This window comes from Bactrocera neohumeralis, chromosome 5 (assembly GCF_024586455.1).
Source record: "Bactrocera neohumeralis isolate Rockhampton chromosome 5, APGP_CSIRO_Bneo_wtdbg2-racon-allhic-juicebox.fasta_v2, whole genome shotgun sequence".
Lineage (NCBI taxonomy): Eukaryota > Metazoa > Arthropoda > Insecta > Diptera > Tephritidae > Bactrocera > Bactrocera neohumeralis.
In genome coordinates, this window is record NC_065922.1 from 78,420,171 (window position 1) to 78,446,538 (window position 26,368).

Sequence of the window (26,368 nt, forward strand, 5' to 3'; positions counted from 1 at the left end):
CGGGCAACTAAGTAGAACTCTCTTGCGCCAAGTTGGTTAATCGGAGCCGTGACTTGAGTTCGACGCTTTCTTTGTATCACAATCCGTTCAAGAATTAGAGGGGTACTTGAGCGGAATCGCAAATAATGAACACGCAGCGCTTCGTAAAAGAAGATCATTTTTACTAGTAATTTTTTTATGCTTGAAAGAACACACAAAGTGGACCAGCCTGTACATGCGCGCATACATACGTAAATGCAGTACTGACAATACAAGTAATTGGTATTTTATGTCTATAAATGTTTCCTCCTACTGTTAGACTCAATTTTTGCAAAAGACTACCAAGTATCGTGTAGTAGTAGTCGGTATCAGATCTTAAACACTTCATATGGATGATAAAATTAGTGGCGTGTTTTTGGTAGCTTTTAAAATAACTTACCATATTTACGTACAAATATACTATTAGACTCGCCTTAGTACGTGTTCTATGTGTTCTATGAATTTCAAGCGATCATTTAGGTCGAAAGCAGTTCTACCCCGTTGTGAGATCCAAGTGTTCGTAGGCAAAAGAACAAATAGTAATCATAATACTGATACACCCGTTCCCATCTAATCCAGTAGTGACTTTATAACACTTAACTGTACAACAAAGCTTCTACTAGCAACCCAAGCCAACCCGCGTTGAAAAACCACACTTAGCACAAGTATTAACCACATCTGAGCAGCTACTTATACTTATACTCATACACACACACACACACACCATTGTAGTTCAATACACTTAACTTGTACCGAAATACACGTAAAGACTTTCACACTGTTCGAGCTTTAGAGTTTCTTTAAAATAGCTACTTTGTTTAACCGTAGAACACTTACAATGTTTTATACATAGCGGTATGTTGGGGCAGCAAGAGCCGAAAGCAGATTGCCGGCGCACAATGCAGACACTGAGCAACCAAAATTGTTGCTGGCGATTTGCACTTAGTCTCTTGCTGGAAACCAACAAGCCAACAACAATAAGTGTCACTAATATTTATGTTCCAGTGGGGCGGTGAGCTCGTCGTCAGACTTGCTCGCCTATGCCTGCTTAATTATATATGTTTCAAGTAGTTCCATGTTCCGTTTTTTCCAAAATGAATGTTAACCTTAAACTTGCTCCACGCTACAGATGGCTACGCTCGACCGGAACCGCCGAGGCCAGTGCCCACACCGCTGCCAGATTACCAAACACAGATTACCGTCTCGATTGCACCGCCTGAAATCACCATCATACCGATCGGTGGCTCACTAACTTTGAGCTGCACCGGTCGTATGGCTTGGAATGGCGTAAGTATCCACCCTTGTTTTGTTTAATTCCACTAAAGTGCGTTAACACGTTGGCTTTGGTATCACAGGTGCCCGTGTTCGTGTCATGGTCCAAGCTGGGCGATCGTCTGCCGATCGGCGCCGAAGAAGATGGTGGCGTTTTGCGCTTATACAATTTAGAAATACACGACTCCGGTGTGTATGTCTGCCGTGCAGTGAATAACGAGACGAACCGCGTTTTTGAAGACCGAATTTCCATAACCATAACGGGTGAGTGCCAGCGCAAGTAGCGTGAATTTTTTATTCACTAATCACTGCTATTTTGAGTGTATATTTATATTTCAAAATTTTCGTAAAATTCTTGCAAAAACAAAATGGGTGCAGCCTATGCCAGTGAAATGTTGGCTCGTTACGGTAAAACAATTGTTCACGACCTCAAAACCTCTTAACATATATACAAAAAATCGTACCTCTTACCCTGCTCACCTTATATTCTTTTTATATACTATTTCTAATATGTCGACACAATGTAGAGCAATCACAGCGCACGCCATCACAAATCGTCAACCTGCCGCAAGTGGTCACATTCGAGGAATACCAACGCAATGAAATCTACTGCGAAGTGAGTGGTCATCCAACCCCAACAGTCACATGGACCCGTGTCGAAGGCCAAATGTCTCTGGAAGCACGCACAGAAGATACCCGTCTCATCTTCGAAGCACCACGCAAATCTGACGAGGGCCGCTACCGCTGTCGGGCCTCCAACGAAAACGGCATCGATGAGAAGTATACACAGGTTTATGTGCGCGTCGCGCCACCCGTAGCACCACCACCGCCCCGCGAACTTATTTACATCGACCCGCCATCATTCACCGGCGAGTCGGGACAGCCAGTACGTCTCACCTGCCAACCGACTACCTCTATCTCGCTCATCTATGAGTGGAACAAAGATGGTTATCCACTGTATCGTCAACGTAATGTCATCATCAGCGGAAACACCATTGAAATACGTGACTCCACGCCACGTGATTCCGGTCTCTACACTTGCATCGGCATTGATTTGCGCGGTCGACGCAATTACACAAATGACGCACAGGTATTGATCGAAGACAGTGGCTACCCAGCACCGGGACCGGGACCCTATCCAGGACCACTGCCGGGCACGTAAGTGTTATACAAATACGTTGATAGGTTTCCTTGTAATAGTGTGATATTGCTCATATTACAGTATCGAGCCGGCTGTAAAACACTTGCCCGAACAGAACCGCATCATACAAGGACAAGATTTCTCTATCACCTGCGAGGCCACCGGTTCGCCCTACCCCAGCATCAAATGGACCAAGGTAATGTCAAAATGTGACCACATAGCAAAACCTGATCGCTTAAATCTCTGCTCTTAACAGGTTCACGAGGCACTTGCTGACAATGTGCAACAAACCGGCAACGTTCTGCGCATCATTAATGCGCGTCCTGAGAACCGCGGCATGTACTTGTGTATTGCCGAGAGTATTGCAGGCTCTGATGAATCAAACACTATTATCGACGTTGAACGTAAGTACAGCAAATCCCATGAAACACGAATTAGGCGTAATTTGAACTCGAAACCGACCACTTTAAATCATTCTTAACACTCCACCACACTCCACAACCAAAGACAAATTGCGTTATTGAATAAGTAAAAATTACTCGTGGCTGGCAGACGGAATCTTGTAAACTAATTTGATTTATTCTTCTACACAATTTCTCTCTTTCTCTTCTCCTCCCATTTGTTTTATTTGTCGCAATCCGAATTAAAATTTTTGTGATTCCACATTTTTTTCCTACTGCATTTTTTATATCCAAAATGCAAGTTTACAAGAAAGGAGTCGGTAATAAGAACGTCCCAAACCACTTGCTCCTTATATTAATATGTACAACAACAATGATTTGCTTGATTGCAGCACGTGAAAGCCCAACCGTAGACGTACACCCGCCCGGTCCCCAATCAGTTACTGTGGGCACTGAGGCTATGCTTTACTGCAGTGGAACTGGTATTCCCGATCCTAGTGTACAGTGGCGTCGCGTTGACGGCAAACCCTTGTCACCGCGCTGCCAGGAAATCAGCCCCGGCTACATAATGTATGGTACCCGTACTATATAGGCTCAGTATCAGATATTAATGTTTTTTTTTGTCATATTTGCAATAGGATCCGTGAAATTCAATTGGAAGACTCCGGCGATTACGAATGTATTGCACAGAACGATGTGGGACGTGTGACAGTGGTGCAGAAGGTGATCGTTATGTTGCCACCCGTAATCACACTTGAGCCGAATGACGAATACTTGAGCTTAACTGAAGGTGATGAACTCAAGGTGATCTGCACGGCTACTGGTGTACCCAGCCCCATAGTACAGTGGGTGGATGATACCACAGAATTCAACCGCGGTTTGCCACCCACACACAACCAAGTCTTCTTGGAGAAGTACCGTGTAGATCGAAACGACGCCAAGACATACAAGTGCATAGCGAGCAACGAAGCTGGCACCGCTGAGAGCTCTGTGACAGTAGAAGTACGACCACGCCGCGGCGATGTGCCACGTAAGTACACTTCAGGTGTCTTAAACGCAACTTTTACGGTGAGCAAGTGATAATCGCTTCCTTATTCTTGTTTGTTTTCTATTTTCATAGACGATGGCGATGTGATACGTAATCCTTATCCAATTTACCCACGCCCGCCACAGTATGACCCACCACAGAATGTGTATCGCGCCAACAAGGGTGAAGCCGTAAGGCTAACTTGCGACCTCGGTAAATTTAACAACGCCGCATTTTTTGCACTCGTGCTGTAATAAACGATAATTGTATCCCATTGTAGGTCCTGAATTGATGACAAGTTGGCAACGAGAAGATGGCCGTCCATTGCCACCAAACTCGTACTTGGAACAAAGCAGCCTGATCATTACAGCAGTGGAGGAACAAAACAGCGGCAAATATATCTGCAATGCGATAGACAACCGTGGCTCCATTGTATCGTTCGTTATTGCTGAACTGGTCTTAGTGCCTATTCCCCAGATCACCTTCCATCCGAACATACCAATTGTGGTAACTGTTAATGACAACATCGACGTCTACTGCGAAGTAACTGGCGAACAGCCCATCGAAGTGTCCTGGCACACTGACCACAATCGCCCCTTGACAGAGTAAGTACGCCCATTGATATTTTTCCCTATAACCGCATTGTGAGGTCACCGGGGAACCTAGTTGGTTCTAATGCGGTTTTTATTGCTATGCTTTGCTAAAAATCCCCTTGTCTTGTCCTATTTTCCACTCGCAGCACTGCACGTATCGAAGGACAGTACCTGCGCTTCAACGGTATTACGCCAGCTGACGCAGGTCGCTACTATTGCTCGGCTTCCAACCGCTACGGCAACACCACGAAAATGGCCGAGGTTACCGTTAACCGCCGCGGTCCCTACTTACCATCGCCACGTGCGCAGACTTACAACATACGCGAGGGTGACGACGTAACACTGGATTGTGATGTGCAATCCGTTCGCGAAACGTTACGCGGCGAAATCAGAGTAAGTGCAAGCGAAAACTCTTTCAGTTTCTTCTGCAATTTCTCAAAAACTAACTACTTTACTAACTACACTTTTTTTCTGTTGCTCACTCGCAGTACGAATGGCATCGCGAAGACGGTCGACCACTGCCACGCAACGCTTTGGTACGCGATCAACGACTCTATCTGCGCGGTGTACAAAAGCCGGACGAAGGCCGCTACGTTTGCGAGTCCTATTCGACAGGAGGCAGTCGCTCAGCACCGTCGTTTGTAGATCTGATTATCAAGCGTGAGTATAATCCCTATTTTCCTGATACCATTGGAAGGGCCAAAGAAAGAACGCGACGATACAAGGCTAGACGAGCTCAATAATTACAAAAAAAAAAACTTATATATGTATTAAAAAAAAACAATACAAAAGCAAACTTACGAGGAGCTCTATATGAATATCACATTTGCGAAGCATAAGTGAAAAATATGAAAAAATGAACAAAGTTAGGCATATTTTTATAAAGCAAAAAATAAGAAAAAAAAAACATTCGTGACTTGCTAACACACTTTTGATGCAAATTACTTTTTTGATATATATTTTACAATTAATAACGAAGTTAAAACCAATGAAAACATGAAAACATTTGAATGCTTTGGAGCATGTTCAAGACGAAATTCGCAATGTGAGCTAAATTTCCACCACTGATTTTTCTTAATTAGCTGTTAGAGCCCCATTTATTGCCACCCCCGTGTTTACTCATGTCAAGTACCTACTTATTTAGTGGCTTCAATAGTTAGTCCACCAACTACTCACACAACCTAAAACAACAACACTGAAATTCTCCTAGTTCTAACTTTATGCTAACTAGTTTGTATAAATTTTAAACAAAAAAAAATATGTAAACGCCGTACGAAACTAAAATTCATTTTGTAAATAGTATTAGCAGCTAAACTGAGTTTCAAAATTACCCGTACAACAAAAAGAACAACCCATAACCTTTGTATATATAATGTATAAATAGTGTAGTTTTTGTAAATTTAACTGTTAACTGGTGGCGGTAAAAAAAAACAATCATGCGCAGTCTCACACCTCAGACACAAACCCTAGTGAAACAGCCGAGACATGCACCACCCAGCTCACGCAATGTTTTCATTGCAGCGAATTTTCGTTGCAAGCAGAAACGAAGTAGAAATGTTTCGAAAACTAAAACAAAAAGAAAAAGCCAAAAATGAAATTTAAACATTTTAGTTATTTAATTTTACCAAATTATTACCTTATTGTTATTATTGTAAAAATGAGTAATTTACGCAAAATACTTGCATGCCAAATATTATGAATAACTACCCGAAACTGCCCACGCATCCACATGGATCACATACAACCCTAAACTTAAAACTTGAAATCCTCAATCCCCACCCTCGAATCCATGACTGTTTTTTTTCTAATCCCAAGTATCCCACAAGTCCCAAATTTATTTGTAAGCTCGATTTTGTTTAACTGCCCTCAATTGCAATTTTTATTGTCAACACTTTCTCTCTGTCTCTCTGTTTGAATAATCGTAATCGTAAACGTAAACGTAATCATAATAATCTTAATGTCAAACGCAACAACTACAACAACTGGCTGCCATTGAATATATTTTGATAATTAAGTGGAAAAAGAATGAAAAGAATATGAATAAATACACAGAATTTATTAACAATTTCACCTTGAATGAATTATTAATTTCTTCTATGCAAAGTTTCGTCCCAACAATAGATTTTGATAACCTTTCGTTGCGCTAGCTTTGTGCCACGCGTCGTGCCACTTGCCAAACGTTGCTGCGTGGCTTTCGGAACTGCGTAACATACTTTTGAGCGCGCCGGTTTTGAAAACCGCACAGCAGCACAACGCTTTGACATTTGAACATGCGTGACACTGTTTTTTGTTTATTATTTGCCAATGCTTTTTTTAAGTACGAAAACAGTTTTTAAGTTACTTTTATGTTATGCGAGTTTTCAACACTACTTTTAGTATCGTGTGTTTTATGTCCACGCGCCTCACCTACTTAATTGATTTAGTGCTGCCAAATTAACGGGCATTTCTGCGACAAATTTTGGTTGTGGATCTTTCAAAATTATCACTTTTCAGTTTACCCTCATCTTCGGTGTATTCTTTGTGCTGTTTTCTCTAACGCGTCACACACACACACACACACCCTACCGCCCCAATTGCTGAGCGGCGTTCTGCCACACGCTCCATTCATTCTACACGCATAAATAGTTTCCTACATCTTATGACTCGCTTTTACTTTACTTGACATTATTTTTCCACTTACCTACCACACAGACGCCATACACACGCACACACTTTTATATTTGTATTCGAGTGAAATAATTTTCTAAATCATTATAATTTTTTAACGTTTTTTAAAGTGTTTTGTACAACTTCAACCTTAATTCGGACATTTGCATTTAAGAAAAGCTCACAATAAAGCTTTTAGTGTTATTTGTGAAAGCTCAATCCGAGAAAAGTACTTGTTTTATGATAACATAAAATGCTAAAACACAACGAAAGCCGATTTTTTATATGCTGTTAATGTAAGAATTTCAAATTTAAATTCAAAATCAGTTTCGTGAGCTTTCATGTTTTAAAATAATAAAAGCTAAATTTTCTATCTTTAAACAAGCATATTTTTGTCGCTCTTCTACACTTTTTCTGTAAGAAAATCCGTAAATTATTTGAACTTTGCACTACTTTTCAAACATTTGTTACATTTGTCATAATAAATCCGCCAAAATTTGAGCTTTCGACACTTTTTAACGCTTGCAAACCATGACAGCTTTTCTTGTATATTGCCACATCACATAACTTGTTTCCTCCACCGCGTCTTTTAACTTTATATGTACATCATATTCTATCATTATTAAGTGTTTAGTGTTATATAACATTATGTGTTACATCGAAACAAGCCTACATACGCATAAATATTTTGTTGTAAAAGTTAAGCATCATTAGCTCTATGTATTTATGTATGTATAAAGACCATTTGTAGCGTAATTTATGTTGTAGACTATAAGGTTAAATATTAGAATGTCTTTGTGTAAGAAAACTGCAGTGAAAAACTCAAACATCCCGTCATATTGGTAGTTGTACGCAATACGCGTGTAAGCATATGTATTTAACTGTATAAGTAGCCACCAGTTGTCGGTCACCATTCCCAATTGTATTGTAATTTAAAAGTGTATTATATCGAGTGAAAGCTTTTATCAAAAGTTCAATTTAAGTTGCTTGTCACGTGCGCTGTAAGCTTTTTTTAGTTATAGCGACCGTTTTAAGCAACTCAATTTGAGCTTTATTTAAAAGCTCAGCGGAAAGCTGTTTGTGGTAAAATGAAAGCTTTTTTTGCATTTGCAATACAGTCCCACACACACACGAATACACCTATTTTTTTATTCACGCACACAACTGTAGTTGCAAGCACACAATTTCACATCCACATGCACAAATTCAATTATGTGTTAGTGTGGTAATGTGGGAGAACTCTCAACGAAACCGGATACCAGCAACCAGCACACTGTGCTAACCGTTATCGTAAAAAATGTACACACTTCACTAGTAATTTATGTAACTGCCATCACGCACACTCGCTCTCTCTCACTTTCTCTTTTCTATCCATACGTATTTGTACGCCTATCTACCGCTATACTATATGTTCACTCTTAAAGTAACGGTTTAGTAAATGTTTGTATTCCCTTGTCTCCTGTACATGTTGTAGGCTTAGTAGATTTTGAATAAGTCAAATCAGTTTGTCAATTGGAAAGAATAAAAGAATTAAATTCAATTAAAAGTTTGCTGCTGTAAGCAATGGAACAAGCACTATGACGAGTCAAAATTAAGTGATTTTTATATTTTCTTAAATTTGTTATAAATTTTGCTAATTTTCACAAAAAGTACAAAATTAGAAAAACAAAATATTTTTCTTTGTTTATTAAATGCTGCTTCTTTTTATTTCTCTCTTTATCTTTCTTTCTCTCTCTTCAACTTACTCTCTGCTACACTTCAAAAATGTTGCAAAATTTTTTTGCCAAATGAAAATGTAAAACAAAAAAAATGTGTACAACATAAAAAACTACAACAACGAAAACAAATTGTGCCATTCGCAAAACCAAAAACAACATACAACGCCTCATTTCCACATACACACACACATCAACACATGTACACCAACTCGACAAACTTTCATCGTTCACCATGTCGCAACACAAACGACTTCATAAAACAAAAACAAAAACCAATGTCATCAAAACCAAAATCATCCGAATGCCAAAATCGCCACGAACCCATAAACGATAACGATAACAAAACCGCGTTTGGTCATGCTAACGGTATCGCCAACGGAACCTTTCGGAAAACCCCGAACGGTGCACGCGCACACCATACGACACACACGACGCCTCACACTCGCGCTTGCATATACTTGTATGCGCATGGCGCTCACAGGAGGCTACAGCATAAGTGAGGTCCCTTGCGTCGTATTCTATATCTGTACAGGTGTGTGGAACAATAATTTAAATCCTAAAATTTACTTAGTTAGAAACCATATTGGCTAGTGGCTGTGCTCGTGTTTACCGAATAGTACTCGTAGTTGTAATAGCAAATGCAAAACGAAAACCAAAAGCAAAAGCAAAAAAGAGAACAATACTCGAAGTCTATTGTGAGTCACTGTCTAGTTTGGAAAATGTATGGTATTACTAATTTAGATCAATACGTAGTTAGTGAAGTAAAAAAAAATTGTAGTTGTCGTCAAAAAATATGAACGAACGAGCATAAAATTGTATATAATATGCCACGAAGTAAGAACAAAACGATGCATACAGCCCTGCCATTCCAATGTAATATAAATTCCTCTTTGGATTTGTGTTTTTTGTAGCTAGAATTTTTATGCGAATTTCTACATTATTTAAATATTCAACTCAAGCATTCCTCCTTTTGTAAAAACCAAAAAAAAAAAAAAACATTCGCCAGGAATTTAAAGGATCTCTAATGAAAAAATAAATATTTACTGGTTTTGTGTAACTCGCGTTCGGCTTAACGACAGATCAACGAAATAATTAATACATGCGATTTGACTAAACTTAACCGAAATTTAGGCTGAGCGCATAGTGGAGAGAGAATGGAAATACGTCCAATCGCGCTTGGTACTTACTTTCTTCCACCACTTGTTTCACGCCGCTTCAATGCTCGCTTCACTATGCGCCCAGTCTTAGAACACTTATTATTGAAATGCTGAACCATTAACATTAGTATTTACTATTAGATTTACTGTAAGCACTTGGCGTGAAGGCGTCCCTAAGCGGCGTGTCTCTTTTGATATTTGAAATTTAAAATGCAACTAAACCCGCTTAGCGGCGCGCTCACTGCCCCACTCAGTAGCCCGTAGTTTGTATGTATATGTAGCTGTAGTGTTGTAGTATATATTTGTTAAACGCGTAGTGTATTTGTTTAATTTTAGTACGGTTTCGTTCATTTGAATTCATTTTCGACATCCGACAGACATACTAGCCTAATGAAACTATTTTATTTTCATATTTTCTCACCTCTACCCCATATATTGCGTACTCACCTGCCCCTCATGGCGCATCATCGACTGACTCTCTGACCAATCTTTTCACACTACTCGCGCTCTGCGCCTCATTTCCGCTCGCCACGTTGCCTTTTTGGTTGTTGAATGTCATTTTGAATGTCTATTTTTCAAACGCTAAGATTTCAAAGCACCCAAAGCGCTCGTCTCCAAACCGCCCACGCGCCTCTCCTACGCTTGCCAATCGAGCGACTTCAAGTGTGTCTCGCACCCGCACACCTGCATCAAGGCGGCGATGGTGTGTGACGGCATACACGATTGCACAGATCATTCGGACGAATTCAACTGCACGCCGCCACAGCCGCCTACCACATTGGCGACGGCCCAATCGCTGACGACGCCACCAGCAACACCACTGCCAGCGCCAATGAGTGCACCGCCCACGCACAAGCCGCTGGCAACGCAGAAGCCGGCGCAGAAGGCAACGCAGAAACCCTCACAGAAGCCCAGCTACAAGCGCTGGAAGAAGCGGCACAGCAGCCACAGCAGCCACAAGGAGCGCCGCAATAATCACACGCACACACACAAGCGCAAGCAGCGGTTGCGCCTGAAAAAACGACGCCATCTGCTGCCGACGTCCGCTTTCCGCCAACCACTTGGTTTGTTTTGAATTTTCTGTCCTTTTGTTTGGTTTTTGTTTTGTTGCGCACCTTGTTTTGGATTTTAACGCTGTATTTTTTTCGTACATGGAACAGGCGCACACAAACACCTGCCTTTTAAGTTTGAAACCCTCTCTCGGTTTTGCATTCACTTTGAGGTTAAGTTGCATCACAAACGAGCACACTGAACGCATGTGTAGAAACCGTTGTAGTCATTAACGAAAATTGTGGTTTAAACGTACACAAAACGGTATTTTTAAACACCGCAGGCCAAAGTAGAATGCACCCACTGCAGCAACGTATTTTGAGTAGCAAAGCTTTGTAACTGTTGTGCCGCAAGTAAGCTTAAAGCGCGCCTAAAGCAAATGTACACTTAGTACACAGCACGCACTAACAATGCAAGCACGCAAAAGCGCCTTAAAGTGTATTTGTATAATTAGTGTAACCCTAACTCTTGGGACAGGAATTGGTGGCGAAGAACGCGTGAAAATAAAGCACTTAAAGTACGCTGGGAAACTCCCCTCGTGAAGTCGTATACGATCTACAACCGAAACACGCATACGCGCCTAAAATCATACTAACCAATAATTGCAAATTCAAAACCCCTGCCTTGAGTGACCTGCTGGTGAAGGCTACGTAAAAATGAAGTCAATCGAAATTGTTTGCGTTAATTTTTTTTTCAATTCGGCGGGCAGGACCGAATACTCTTTATACATATTTCGGCCCAAAATTATCAATATAGGCACATTTGGCGAACCCATTTCAGTCTACTAACATTGCTCATAATACCCCGTGCCCTGCACTCGCCAGTCGACATTAAACCGCACACGCTGCTCAAACTCGACGCGTTGTAATTATTTTGAATTCCTCTCTGCATTACGATTAAACCTGTCGGCGTTATAATATACCATACATTTGTAAATATTGCGCCTTTAGCCTTAAGTTGGAGGTTTTTTTCAGCAATACAAACCCGTTGTAAGTACCAAAGAGGCAAGCTAGAGCGCCTGGGCTGCACAGACAACATATAACAGTGAATTTCGAGCAAGAATATTCTAATAGGTAGTCGATAAAGTCTTTTCGTATTTCTAATCAAACTTCAACTTATTTTTTTATATGTGATTGGTAGCACTGGAGATATTGACAAAATACGAAAAGACTTTTTCAACTACCCAATATTATGCAACCCACGCGTTCTACTTGCAAAAATTATGCCGTTAAAGGCCTTACACTTATCTACGACTAGCTGTATGTATGTATGTATTTATGAATTGCAGTAGCACTAGTGTATGTATGTATATATGTATGTATGTATTAGTGTACTTATAAATTTATGAAACATAGTAGAGCTGATAAGTATACCGTTATGTATAGTTAGCAAGTAAATAGTATTTGCTCAAATGTATGTATGTATGTAGGTAGTTTGTGTGTATGTAAATACATGTAACTACACCACCGATCAACTTACGCACACACACATGCATGACATCACTTTATAGCGACTTTCAATTGCCTACATTGATCATGCACACACAGACACACACAGGCATGCCCACATTGTCATTTAGCGACACCAGACCATATATTTAGATATTTAGGCTTGCATGCTGTTCTATTTGGCTTTCTAACGTCATCCTTACTAAAAGAATGCAAATCCTTGAAAAAAAAAAAAAAAAAAAAAAAAAAAATCCGTACCAAAATTTTGTGATTAAAATGCACTAACCGGTTTTTCGAAATTTATTTACTTTTTTCGTTTACAAAATTCTTTTATTTTTACAATTTGTGCAATCGGCATTTGTATGGTTTTTGAGTTGATTTATTTTTGACTTTTGTTTTCTCTTGCTTTTGTCCGATTATTTATTGTCTGTTACATTTGGCATTGGTAGTAGTTAATTCCCTCCAACTGTTCCTGATAATTCTACCCAACTGCAAAGATACACCACTCACCTTTTCTACACTCATTTGTAAACTTAGTATTTTGTATTACTTTGTTAGCTTAAAAAATGTTGAATTTATGTTGTGAACAAATTGATTTTTCCAAATTTTGCTAATCGTTGTATTTTCTCTACTTCTCCTCCTACAATCCACCACCAAACATTGCCACCGCCTAAATATTTCCTACCCCACCCTCCACCAAAAACTCCCATCCTACTACCACCACCACCATGCCCACCACCACCAAACGCTTGTCGATTAATCGCCTCGACTTCTGTTTGTCATCCATGTCGTTGCTACTTTGTGTGTTCGTTCAAAATGCAAAATCGAAAACAACTCAAAAATACGCGAAAATGCGCAAATACCGAAATTGGCCAACAACCTGAAATTATCGTCATCAAAATGTTATCGATAACACATCGTCAATCGCCTTACTCGTAACACGTCACACGTCCATCGCCAAACATATCGACTTGTAACTCATTTTGTAACTTAAAATCTCAAATGTCAACTAATTGCAAACAAAAACAAAAACAAATCAAACCAAAAACAAAAACAAAACTCATCACAAAAACAAAAAAACGCTGTTCATCAAATATAAAAACTATGTGCGTGTATGTGTTTGCGTGCTGCACTTGGTATGGCCTGTGAATTGACGTTGCACCCGCCAATGCATTCGTCTGAATGAATATTCGGTATGCTGGTTGGTCAATATTTCGATTTCGATTTCGATTATTTTCACTATCGATAAATGCGCATGCATAAATCGATAAATTATCTGCAAAATGCAATATGCAATATGCGCTCGCACACAATAACAATAGCAGCGGCAGTGCCAACACTTCGTTTGCCCGCAATACCACAAGCATTACCGGAGCTTTCCACCCCACCTCCACTACAGCAGACCTTCCCACGTGACCGCAGTCTGAAGCTAGATCAACAGTCATCACAATTGCGCATCGGCGAGTCGACGGAGGTCGAGTGTTATTCCTCGGACAGCAGTTACACGGATGTCGTATGGGAACGTGCCGATGGCTCGCCACTACCACTAAACATACAGGTTAGTTGTCAATTGTCTTATCTCCTTATTATTCTCAACTTAACTTTCTGCTGGCAATTTTAGCAAATCGGTAATCGGCTCGTCATCTCTCATGTCTCCGCTTCCGACGCTGGTGACTACCGCTGCAAGTGCAAGACAGACGAGGGCGAGCTGTACACCACCAGCTACACGCTCGGCATCGAGGAGTGGCCGCACGAATGGAAACGTCCGAAGTTGGTACATGCCAATGTCGGTTCATCTGCCCAGCTGAACTGTGATGCGGAAGTGCCGGGCAGTTACCGTTGGTCACGCCAATACGGTCAAATGCAAGGTGATCGCGATCTGTACAACGTGAGTACTGGCTTTTACAGTCGATTATTGTCATACTTGCCATATATTATTGCTCCATTTCTCTTTTAGGAGCGCCTGGAATTACAAGATGTGCAGGCAAATGATGCCGGCACCTACATTTGCACATCAAGCACTCCAGATGGACAGTCCGTGGATTATCCCATCATCTTAGTAGTAACCGGCGCGATTCCGCGTTTCCATCAGGAACCCGTCAGCTACATGTCTTTCCCCACATTGCCCGAGTCATATATCAAATTCAACTTTGACATTACATTCCGCCCCGAGCAGCCCAACGGTCTGTTGCTGTTCAACGGTCAGAAGCGTGGTAGCGGCGACTACATTTCACTGTCGCTGAAGGATCGCTATCCTGAATTCCGTTTCGACTTCGACGGCAAACCAATGGTCATACGCTCCGAGCGTCCAGTTTCACTCAATGAGTGGCACACAGTGCGCGTGAATCGTTTCCGTCGTGATGGCTACATACAGGTTGACGATCAGCACCCAGTCGCTTTCCCCACACTTGCGCAAATCTCGCCATTAGATCTCATCGAAGATTTGTACATCGGCGGTGTGCCTAACTGGGACATGCTGCCACATGATGCAGTCGATCAGCAAGCTGGCTTCGTGGGCTGCATCAGTCGCCTTACTCTACAAGGAACTATCGTTGAGTTGATGAAGGAAGCGAAACTGAAGGAGGGTATCACCGCCTGCCGTCCATGCCAACAAAATCCTTGCGAGAATGGCGGAATCTGCCTTGAGAGTCAAACAGAAGTGGCGTACACCTGCATCTGTCAACAGGGCTGGACCGGACATAACTGTGGCGTCGAAGGCACACAATGTACCCCAGGTATTTGTGGCAGCGGACGTTGTGAAAATACCGAAACCGGCATGGAATGCCTCTGTCCGCTGAACAAGACTGGCGATCGTTGCCAGTATATTGAACATTTGAATGAGAACAGCTTGGCGTTCAAGCTTAACAGCTATGCTGCCTATCCGTAAGTTACACTGAGTTACCTTCAAAGATTTTATTTTATTGTACAATGACTTACAGGACACCACGGGCCTCTAAACTGAATGTGAAATTGAAGGTGAGACCTAATTCCTTACATGACGCAGTCCTGCTCTACGCCGCCGAATCTAAACTCCCCAGCGGCGACTTCATTGCTGTACTGCTGCGCGACAAACACGTGGAACTGATTATCAACACCGGCGCGCGTCTAAACCCTGTTCTGGTGCGATCACAGAATCCGTTACCAGTTAACAAATGGACCGAAATTGAGATATCACGTCGCTTCGGCGAAGGCATCCTACGTGTTGGCAACGAACCAGAGCAACGAGCCAAGGCAACGAAGTTGGCGCGCATGTTGTACATAAAAACACCGCTGTACGTGGGCGGCTATGATCACGAAAACGTCAAACTAAACCGAGACGTGAACATTACGCAAGGCTTTGATGGCTGCATCTCTGGCGTAAGTGTCCATAACAATTTGTAGAATGTTCCTAAATAATATATTTACTGCATCATAGTTGTTCGAGGGTCAACGACAAATCCACCTGATTGCCGATGTTATCGATGCAGCCAACATCCAGAACTGTGGCGAAATCAACGAGATCGATCAAAATGAGTCCTTCGACAACTTCGAACAGGATGCCACTAAACTCCAGCCAGCGACGGGCACAGAGAGCAAAGCACGAAGTGAGAAAGTAGACCAATTAGTAGATGCCTGCGCCAGCGACCCGTGCGAAAATGGCGGAAGCTGCAGTGTGCACGACAGCGAAGCCGTTTGTTCGTGTCCAGTTGGTTTCACCGGCATGCACTGTGAAGAACGTGAGTCGCAGAGCAACTCAATTGCGCTGCTTATACTAACCGCATTTATCTCTCATACTCTAGACATAAGCCTCGTATATGACGCCAACTTCCATGGCAACGGCTATCTGGAGATCAACCGTGATCAGTTCAACTCGGACGTCGAACAAAAATACTCATTCGCAGCGATGGTATTCTCCACAACCGATCCCAATGGCCTTCTGCTTTGGTGGGGCCAAAAGAAAGATGAGGAATATACCGGACAAGACTTCATGGCGTTAGCCATAGTTGATGGCACCGTTGAATTCTCATTCCGTCTCAACGGCGAGGAAACCGTCATACGCAATCCAGACAAGCGCATCGACGATGGCGGCCGCCACATTGTTTTGATTAAGCGAACGGACAACACTGCCGTACTCGAGTTGGATCACCTGTTGGATGCGGGCGAAACACGTCCGACCGGCAAGGATCAAATGAACCTACCGGGACATGTGTTCATTGGTAAGTGCAACAAGAAGAAATCATACATGCTTAAGTTTACTGATTACAATGTGTTCGTGTCATTTTGCAGGTGGCACGCCGGACGTAGCCAAATTCACTGGCGGCCGCTACACCAAGAACTTCAACGGTTGCGTGCGCGTCGTGGAGGGTGAAGCGCGAGGCATCATACAATTAGGCACTGCGGCCATCAGCGGCCAAAATGTCGATACGTGTTCGCAGTAAGTTAAAACCACGATCTAGTTAGTACCTAGCAGCCTTAAGTTATGAGTTAAAAAGTTATTTAGAAGCTACTATGTGCATAATCATATATTTTAAGATAAGTGATTTGTATTCCCTCAACGCATGCTGCTCCGTTATGCCTGGAATTGCAGCAGTTGGAATCCGTCTAGTTTGGTTTACCACGAAATCGACTTTATAGACGCGCGCTTTGATCCGTCGCTCTTCGACGAGTTCGACCAACCGCCACCGGTGCACATACTCTACCCGCGCCCCACCAATAATCCATACTACCGCAACAGTGCACCGAACGCCTACTCCCAGACGAACAGTTTGCACTTGGAGTGCATCGTGCGGTGGAACGTCGTTTCGCTGCGCTGCTGCTGCTTGCCGCTAACCCTGACTATCACTCTGCTGGCGTATGTACACTCGTGTGCGCAAAATGTGTTGCCGCGCGGCAGTTTGCAGGCGCAGCGGCAGTACACACTTGGGAGTGGCTTGAAATAACGCCTTGAGCATGGTTGCTTGGACCTGGAAATACTCGCTGATGCCTATGCGCGACTACTCGTATAACAGTAAAGACTGCAGTTAATAATTCAAAAATGGCGGCGGTGATGAGCTTGCATCGATTTAGATCTTTAAGAAAGCATTTATAATGTCTGAGAGTTAAATTCAATGTGGTTTATATGTGCGCTTCTGTGGCTAGCCGAGACTAAATGCTAAATATAAACGTGTGTGGGGAATTTGTGCCTAAATAGCGAATAGAGCGAGCGGATCGAATATTTAGTTCAAGGCCTTGAGTTGGTCAAAACTCTATGTGCATGCATACATACATATACAGTATACATAATACTTATCTGCCATTATGCTAAAAGCTAATTTAGGAATAGATAAGGATTATAAACGATTCGAGACGCAAGGAGAGAGTGCGTGTCCTAAGATTATACGTGTGAAAGAGTTAGTTAGCTAATGTTTGCGCAAATGGATATTCATAGTGATATATTGTACATACAAACATACATACATACATATACAAATATAAAATATAGTATATAAAATATAGCATATAGTGTGAACTAAACTGTTGCATTATACCATCTACAAATACTCAAATATGCGATTATTAGCAAAAATCATGTATGTGCTAAAGGTTTCTATGAACAAATTATGAATTATATTCAAAAATAACTACAGCAATTTGTAAAAATATTAAATTATTAAAATTGGTCTCACAACTAAAACTATGGCTGATACAATACGTTTTGAATGGAACTAAAATTTTAATACTGGGTAGTCGAAAAAGTGTTTTCGTATTTCTTGGCATTCTTGGCATATGGTATGACACAATGTGATTGATAGCACTGGAGATAAACGACTGCAACAACTTCTATTGGCAAAATACGAAAAGACTTTTTCGACTACCCAATACAAAATGTGAAAATATTTGGATTTATTTTATTTTTTTAATTTTTTTTGTTAAATTGAAAAATAATTTCTTCACTCCAGATTTTTTTAAGACATAAATTCTATTTCTGTTTAACTTAAAAATATTTTCTCACCACTGTTTCGATTTCTATAAATATTGTATATTTTATATATTTTTTTATATTTTTTTAATGATATTCCAAATATCAGAAAATTAAGCGAAAAATATCAAACTGCACAATAAGAGTCAATTAAAAAATAAATAAGAAATACAAACATTTATAAATATGTAAATATGTTAGAAAAGAATATTGACGAAGTATTTAATATTAACGAAGAGACATGTCGACAGTATAAAATGCTTTCTGGCTTCTCGAAAATGCTTTGAAGATATTTAGCAGTTCGAAGTAGCTCAAAAAATGGCTTGAATTTAATGTACAACGGTAATAATAAAATCTAGCGTAATTTACTATGAAAATTTAATTAAAATATACAGTAATAGTTAAAAATATACATACGTGTATAAATGACAAACATATATACATATATGTGTACTATATATATAAACATTATATATACATATGCATAAATATAGCTTAAAATGTATGAAAAATGAAATTGGGAAATATGTATGTATGTGTTGTAGTTAATTATTGCATTAGCTCAATATTGTAATTACTTTGAAAGCATTACCATTTGATTATGCGCTGTGAAACAGATCAATAAAAAGCTAAGGTTAATTAGTTAGGCGAAAAGTGGGCGTTAGACAAGGCACTGGAGGTCCATTGAGGATATTTTTCACTTATTCCTTAAAAGCAATTAGATTGCAGAAATTTGTTGGGATGGAAAGCAAATGATACAGAAAATCTTCATTTTCTACATACAAGTATTGAAAATAGTAATTATTTTATGTTGTAATTTTTAGTAAAAATTATTTTATTATCATTCTTATTTCTATTATTATTATTATCATTATTATTATTATTATTATTATTATTATTATTATTAGAATTTATGTAATAATCGCCTTATAGTAATATAATTATTGCAATTATGTATTTTTTAAATATTACCGGAAATTAATGTTATTATACACTCGCCACATGTTGCACAGAGTATAATAGCTTTGTTCATCTAACGTTTGTTTGTATAACCAACAACTAATCGAGATACATAGATATGGAGTTATATATACATATAGACTCTAAGGCTGCTTTCTCAATGTCTGGTTACCAGCCTTTCTGTCCAGTGAATGGAGTTGTCCGCTTAATAGATCGTCCATTTAATAGAGCTTTCAATGTATTTTTTTATTTTTTTATTGTTTTTATTATCCCAGCTTCTAAGTTGGTTCAAACTGGACACAGTGTGCTAAATTATGCTAAGACCGGTTCAGTAGTTTAGGAGTCCATCGCAGACAAACAACGTGGCTCGTCATTTTTATATATAAAGATGTATATAAATGATCAGCATAACGAGACAAGCTGAATTCCGAGTAACTGTTTGTTTGTCCATCCGTCCGTCCGCGCGGTAAGCTCACTGAACTTATTCATGAACATCAAATTTCTAACCAGAATGGCAGGGAAGAGCTTTAGAGGAGCAGATATCAAAACTGGTCAAGGAACGTGGCACCGCCTGCCTTTAGGTGAAAGTCTATGTCACAAGTTTAAAGCAAAGTTAGTGATTTATGTTACCTGCGAAAACCATCTTCCCATATAAAAACTCTTTAATTCCAACTGATTCTTTCACTTTGCAGTATATACGTATACTATAAATCAAACATCAATGAAGTAGTCAGAATAAAACTTTGCACAACTAGTGCTCTTAAGGCACATCATTTACGCCCAATAATTTACGATATTGAAAGTTTTCAAGGACCCAGATACCAAATATGTGAGCCCCAGTGCAACTGGCTTGGCTGTTGTGATGTGTGTTGTGTGAGGCCTAATATTAAAATTCGGGGACCTTATTTTTTGCTGACAGCGTGACTTTGTTCCAAACCTGCGTAAAATCCAGTTGTTACGTCCTTAGTCCCCATATATCTAATATAAATGTTTTCGAAAATTCGGGTGAATTTATACCGCATATATCGGCCTGTATGTAGGGAAGATATTTAGAGATATTCAGATATTTCCTAGCGCCCGTGTACCCTTTATAAAATAATTGGAATTTTTCATCTTTTGGTTGATGTTGTCCTCAAACAGGTTAGGTTAGGATCAAAAATATCGCACATGGACTGCTATGTATAGTCCTTTATGATGCCATAGAAAGGAAGAACTCCTGTGATCGAATTATAAATTTGCAAAACGCTTAGTAGCCAATGCAAACTTGCACAGGCGTTTAATTTCCACTCCCGCCAGCTCGGAGGGATGTCCAAAGGTATGCGCACCCAAGTGCTTAAGTCTTGACCGCCCAAACGTGGGACAGTCAAGAAGGAAGTGTTGAGTTGTTTCCACCTCACCTTCTTCCATACAGCTTCGACAGATAACATCTGGGAGGATTCCCAATCTTACTACGTAGACGCCAATAGGGCAATGGCCCGTTAAAAGTCCCACTACTAGGGAGAGGCTAGCCTTACTGAGGGCAAAGAGATCACCTGATCTTTTAACATCGATCTTGGGCCAAAAGGCTTTTGCGACAACCCATGTACGGATTGTGTCCCAGCGCTGACCAAGCTTTCGCGTAGACCGCAAGAGGTTAAGGGAGTACCGATCCGCCCCCATTCTGCCAATGACGGCTCTAAGGTGCCTTGCCTCATATACCTCACATATTAAATGAAGCCCCTTTGATTCAGCTTATATCATCTATATCTTACTTGAGTTACTAGGTTGATCTCAAGTGTTGCTACGTCCTAGCTTATACATAATAATAAGATACCAAACTTAGTTGGAATTCATTCGATTTCTTCGAGCAAGACCTGTTGAATAGTTTCGCAACAGTTTTTAACATCAAATTCAGCAAACCTGAAAATTTTTCCTCGCACTTGAACTTAACCGAACTAAACCCTTCCTTGCTGATTTTATTTTGTATTTTTTTGTAAATTTTTCTAAAAAAAAAAGTATGTTTTTATTATTATTACGATATTATTGATATGTGAAATATAATTTATTGCAAATTAAGTTTTTTTTATTTGAACTTAGTTTTAATTTTTTTAATATAATAATATTTTTATTACGTTTTATTGCCTTTTTATTTATGAATTTACTCTCAAGTTTTCTCACCTTTTTCCTTTGATTTTTTCTCTTTCGCCCGATCACAGAACCGACGATGGCACCGAACCACCGGTCGTTTGAGCATAGTTTTTACCGTTATATATAATAAACATATTTTTTATAAATACGAATTGTTCTTAAGTTACAACAACAAATCACACACTCACACGAACCGGCAAACTGATGGATTTGAGCGCCAAACGGCACTTGGCACGAACAAACACGAGACCGCCGTGTGGCGCGTGCCGAGTGCCCACCAAGCGGTTTGCTGTGTTTCTCTATACTCGTTTTGTAATAAATCTTAACTTAAGCGCACTAATGACTTTACAACAAAGTTAATTGTAATGAAATAATGTGTCATATATTTTGCAATAATTTCTTATGCATAAGTTTAATAATTTTTAAATCGAAGAAGAAGAAGAAGCAAATGCGAATGCGAAATTCCAAACACCAAAACGTCGACAACACTCAGAAACTGCCCTTTCGGAGATTTTTTCAGTAGCATTTAAACTAAAATTGTAGCAAATGTAAACAAACAAACCCACAACTAACGCCAGCACATGGCTCGAAACGAGACATAACGGTACATGATAGCGCAGGCAAACAGCTTGTCGCGTCGCTTTCCAGTTACCCAGTGTGTTGAGCAAGGATGCGCGGCCAGCGAAGCCAGTTTTCTTTCGAATTCAATGCTCAAATAGTTTCTTTAACTTCCAGTTCTCGAAGTGGAAGCAAAACAGCAAAGCCAGTCTAATATTAATGAATACTAACTAACTCACTAAAACATTTCTATGTAATGATTAATTTTTCTACTTATATTTGTATGTGAATCGAAAAAATTAAAGAAACAGAAACAAAAACAAAAAGGGAAACCGTTATAATTATCGAAATGTGTATGGCAAATAATTGTATAAAGCGTTAATAAGTCAATAAATTATTAATACTAAAATGTTAATATGAATTATTATAAAAATGAACGACTAAAATAAACGAAAGAATGTTTGAAAATAAATACGAAGCTGCTTTTCATTCACCAATTGGCCAAATAACACGGCTTAATCGAAATGTTGCTATTCTACTCTCAATTTGAATTCAGAATTCAGAATTTCATGCAAAAAAATAATGTTGGACTCTTCTTTTTGCCTTTTTGAAGAGATTTTATTGCCAAAAAACATGAAAATGAGCCTTAAATATTGAACAGGTGTCCGTAAGCAGTTAAGTATTAAATTTGAAAATTTTATTTAAAAAATGTACGATATCGAAAAGTTTTGCACTTGGAGTAGATAGCAAAAGACCTGGAAATGTTCCCCCCACCTTATTTCAAGGCACTCACCTAAGAAACAAAGGCGTTTTAAGCATTATTTCGTAAAAAACCGTCGATTTGCAACACATTTTTAATTCTCTAAAATGTAGCGTAGTTCCAAATTAAAATTTTCTTAAATGAGATTATAGCCCATGCGATTCTGCAAATTTCCACATTTTTAGATTTTCTCTAGGACCTCTAGTTTAGAAGTTATTAGCGTTTTTCTATTCTGCGGTTGCTTGCTGCATGCTTCTGGTTGCCTGGTAGAAATCGTGGATTTTTGTGCCAAATTGAAATGCAATTTTTCTGCAGCCGGCAGCGGCAGCGGCAGCGGAGGTACCCAAAAACTTGCCGGTAGCCGTTGCATATGCAAAGGGGCAAATTTGAAATGGCGGAAGCGGACAAACAGGATGTATGTGGGACCGGAAATGGACATAGGGCGGAACCGGAAACGGAAAATAACGTTACCCAACTTCCGGTTTAGGGGTATTTCCGGAAGTTGTAAACCGGAAACGGAAGTGGTGAAACGGAAGTACCAATTTTACATATCCGGTTAAAGCCCGGAACGAAAATACAACATATCCGTCCACCGTTTCCTGTTTCGGCAATATGACAACATCCGGTACATGGTATATCCGGTAACCCAACTTCCTCTTGGATATTTCCGTTTCCGGTTTGTCACTTCCGGAAACACTCTTAAACCGGAAGCTGGGTGACGTTATTTTCCGTTTCCGGTCCCGCCCTATTTCCATATCCGGTCCCGCATACATCCTGTTTGTCCGCTTCCGCCATTTCAAATTTGCCCCTTTGCTTATGCAACGGCAACCGGCAAGTTTTTGGGTGCCTCCGCTGCCGCTGCCGCTGCCGGCTGCAGAAAAATTGCATTTCAATTTGGCACAAAAATCCAGGATTTCTACCAGGCAACCAGAAGCATGCAGCAAGCAACCGCAGAATAGAAAAACGCTAATAACTTCTAAACTAGAGGTCCTAGAGAAAATCTAAAAATGTGGAAATTTGCAGAATCGCATGGGCTATAATCTCATTTAAGAAAATTTTAATTTGGAACTACGCTACATTTTAGAGAATTAAAAATGTGTTGCAAATCGACGGTTTTTTACGAAATAATGCTTAAAACGGCCTTTTCTCTTCAGTAAGTGCCCGTGAAATAAGGTGGGGGAACATTTCCAAGTGTTTTTCTATCTACTTCAAATCCAAAACTTCTCGATATTGGTAAATTTTCCAGTAAATTTTGATTTTTTAGCAGTCACTTTAAGCTCACAAAAACTCGTCATAAATTTTTTGGAATTGGATTTATTCAAAAACGATTTCGCAAAATTTTTGTATTTTTGTTTTAAAAAGGATTTGGCATTGTTTTCCCACACAAGAAGAGCTATTGGAGGTAGGCAAGGTAAGTGGTATTTGAATATGGTAAGTGGAAATGGAGAAGTCGGATACCACACATTACTTACCGGATATCCAACCCAACGCTGGCTTTAATAGCGGTTTTTATTGAGATACAAACTTTTGTTGTAACAGATGTTCTGAAAGTTGTTGTTGTAATTTAAGCACAAGCCAATTGTTTTGCAAACATTTTATTGAAAGTATTGCCTCGTCAAAAAGTTTTACAGTTATTTCTTAAACACAACAACAGTGATTGTGTGCGTACATATGTACTTATGTGTATGTGTGTGTGTGTGTATTGATAAGGCTAATGATGTGTGTGACATTTGAAAATGATAAAATACAAATACAAATAATAATCGTTTTGAGTGATCGAACGCTGTGCGCCGCCTTAATTTGTTGGTAACAGGATATGATAATACAGTTACATAACTACCGCAACGCATTTTGCCACTTCAAGCCGCTTGAAGTGTTTGTTGCATATACCGTTAAACTTAAATAGTGCAATAGCTCTAATTATCTACTGTCGAAGTCGCGAAATCAGCAAGGCTTCCGTCAGATCGTGCCGCGCACGAATGCTGCGCCCTCGTGTTGAGCACTGTCGGTTGTTCTGTTGTCTAGCGCCCATCCTTGTTCCGCTCTCTCGTTTCCGCTACAAGTAGCTTTTTCTTAAAATTAGGTTTCTTGTAATTTCTGCTTATTTACTTAGTGGTACATATGTTTGTATGTATGTATGTAAGCTCATATAAAATACATGCATGTATGTATGTAACTCAATAAATTACTATGTGTTCAGTCTTGCGTGCTTACGAGTAATTCAATTTCCAGCTAAAAACTATTATTTTATTATCCATCATATTCACGGGGCTTCTAAGAGTCCTAGTGAATGGTTAAAGTGAAGCCATCGAGCGGCCTTCGACTTTTCATCAAAATCTGCAATGCGTGCAAAAGCCGTACAGCATCAAGAACGCTGGCTTAACGTGCCTCCTCGGAGCCGTCCACTGACTCTTTCTCCTCCGTTGTTTTTGCAGAGGCGCATAGGCTGGAAGACGGCTGATCCGCTGTTGAGCCGGTTTCGATAGGACTGTGCGTTGGCTGAGTGTCTGCGATTGTAGCTACCTTTGCTGGCTTAATCGTCTCCAAGACCACTTCTCCTTCCCTCATCATGCTGCCGGACGCTGTGTCGTCGAGTGCCGATTCGCTCAAATTGCGTTTCGGCGACAACGAGGCCGACGAAGAGGCCGAAGATGGCGTTAGCGAAGTTTCAACGGCCATTTCTGCATCGAGTTCGGTGAAAATGTCGATTAAATTATTGATGCCAATCAAATAGCCGTCCTCATGATTGCCCACCGTCCAGGTGCTTCTGTGGTCGATTTTTTGGTTTTCGGGCAAGCCGACGGTCTTGGCAAAATCAATTAGCCACACGCTCGCGTGATAGTGGTCGTGCACGAACAGTAGCGAACTGCCTATAACTTCGTGTGTCTGAAAGAAGTCGGAGCATTCGAGTGTGGCGCGAATCGCCTGCAGACGATGTATGTAACGGGGCTGTAAGGCACAAAAGATTAATGCCAGTGTTATACATGTATTCTTCAGGAGTCTAATATTAAAGTAATTCGCTCAAAATGACTCAATTAGATTAGATTCGGAAAGCTATTGGGTAAAAGAGATGAGCTATTTTTGTTGACAACACTCACCATAGCATGTTGAAAACCATTGACGAACTCGCGAAAGGCTTGTTTGATTTGCTGGCGGGACTTCGTGGTCTTGAAATCCTTGGAGCTAGTGCCATCGCTTTTTTTAATGCCCTGCAAAAGAAAATTGTCTATTTTAGTACTCGTGAGTATGCTTAGCGCTGCAGCGGTCGCTCTCACCTCAATGCGAAAGCCCAGTGTCGCTGTGCTGGAGATCGTCTCGCGCCAGACCATATAACGTGGCTTAGTCACACCCTTCGCCTTGTGCTCCTCCTCACTGGGTGCATCCGGATCAATCTGTATCATTTTCTCATACATATCCTTGCGCAGCTTCGGCTTCTCCTTGGCTTTGGAAAGCTCTTCCTCGAGATAAGTGCGCACACCGACCTTGCAGTCCATAACACAGGGCTGATTGAAATCGCTCAGCAAGTCCTGCAGTTGCAAGTATACTGTAAACGA

The 26,368-nt window shown here is 40.4% G+C and overlaps 2 protein-coding genes across 32 annotated transcripts in view; one reads left to right on the forward strand and one right to left on the reverse strand.

The window, feature by feature from the left end:
• The window catches only part of LOC126759931 (basement membrane-specific heparan sulfate proteoglycan core protein), a 157,663-nt gene extending 135,137 nt beyond the window's left edge, over positions 1 to 22,526 (forward strand). For 21 of the 27 annotated variants that reach the window (XM_050475136.1, XM_050475135.1, XM_050475154.1 and 18 more), the window contains 22 exons: positions 1,148 to 1,305; positions 1,374 to 1,554; positions 1,669 to 1,698; positions 1,818 to 2,448; positions 2,513 to 2,627; positions 2,688 to 2,835; positions 3,225 to 3,402; positions 3,471 to 3,862; positions 3,953 to 4,072; positions 4,140 to 4,464; positions 4,599 to 4,845; positions 4,941 to 5,112; positions 9,298 to 9,348; positions 10,561 to 11,037; positions 13,794 to 14,029; positions 14,093 to 14,359; positions 14,429 to 15,354; positions 15,411 to 15,828; positions 15,887 to 16,187; positions 16,251 to 16,667; positions 16,738 to 16,885; positions 17,039 to 21,642. In XM_050475136.1, coding sequence (XP_050331093.1) covers positions 1,148 to 1,305; positions 1,374 to 1,554; positions 1,669 to 1,698; positions 1,818 to 2,448; positions 2,513 to 2,627; positions 2,688 to 2,835; positions 3,225 to 3,402; positions 3,471 to 3,862; positions 3,953 to 4,072; positions 4,140 to 4,464; positions 4,599 to 4,845; positions 4,941 to 5,112; positions 9,298 to 9,348; positions 10,561 to 11,037; positions 13,794 to 14,029; positions 14,093 to 14,359; positions 14,429 to 15,354; positions 15,411 to 15,828; positions 15,887 to 16,187; positions 16,251 to 16,667; positions 16,738 to 16,885; positions 17,039 to 17,390 — 6,290 coding nt within the window. In that variant the 3' untranslated portion in view covers positions 17,391 to 21,642. Of the gene's footprint in view, positions 1 to 1,147; positions 1,306 to 1,373; positions 1,555 to 1,668; positions 1,699 to 1,817; positions 2,449 to 2,512; positions 2,628 to 2,687; positions 2,836 to 3,224; positions 3,403 to 3,470; positions 3,863 to 3,952; positions 4,073 to 4,139; positions 4,465 to 4,598; positions 4,846 to 4,940; positions 5,113 to 9,297; positions 9,349 to 10,560; positions 11,038 to 13,793; positions 14,030 to 14,092; positions 14,360 to 14,428; positions 15,355 to 15,410; positions 15,829 to 15,886; positions 16,188 to 16,250; positions 16,668 to 16,737; positions 16,886 to 17,038 lie in introns of all 27 variants that reach the window. The other 6 variants (XM_050475143.1, XM_050475146.1, XM_050475147.1 and 3 more) reach the window with 6 other exon arrangements.
• A 1,867-nt stretch (positions 22,527 to 24,393) lies between these two features.
• Positions 24,394 to 26,368, reverse strand: part of LOC126760306 (inositol-trisphosphate 3-kinase A-like) — a 30,055-nt gene continuing 28,080 nt past the window's right edge. For all 5 annotated transcript variants that reach the window (XM_050475852.1, XM_050475851.1, XM_050475850.1 and 2 more), the window contains exons 3-5: positions 26,090 to 26,358; positions 25,913 to 26,023; positions 24,394 to 25,763 (exon numbers count right to left, since the gene is read on the reverse strand). In XM_050475852.1, the coding sequence (XP_050331809.1) occupies positions 25,194 to 25,763; positions 25,913 to 26,023; positions 26,090 to 26,358 (950 nt within the window). In that variant the 3' untranslated portion in view covers positions 24,394 to 25,193. The remainder of the gene's footprint in view (positions 25,764 to 25,912; positions 26,024 to 26,089; positions 26,359 to 26,368) is intronic.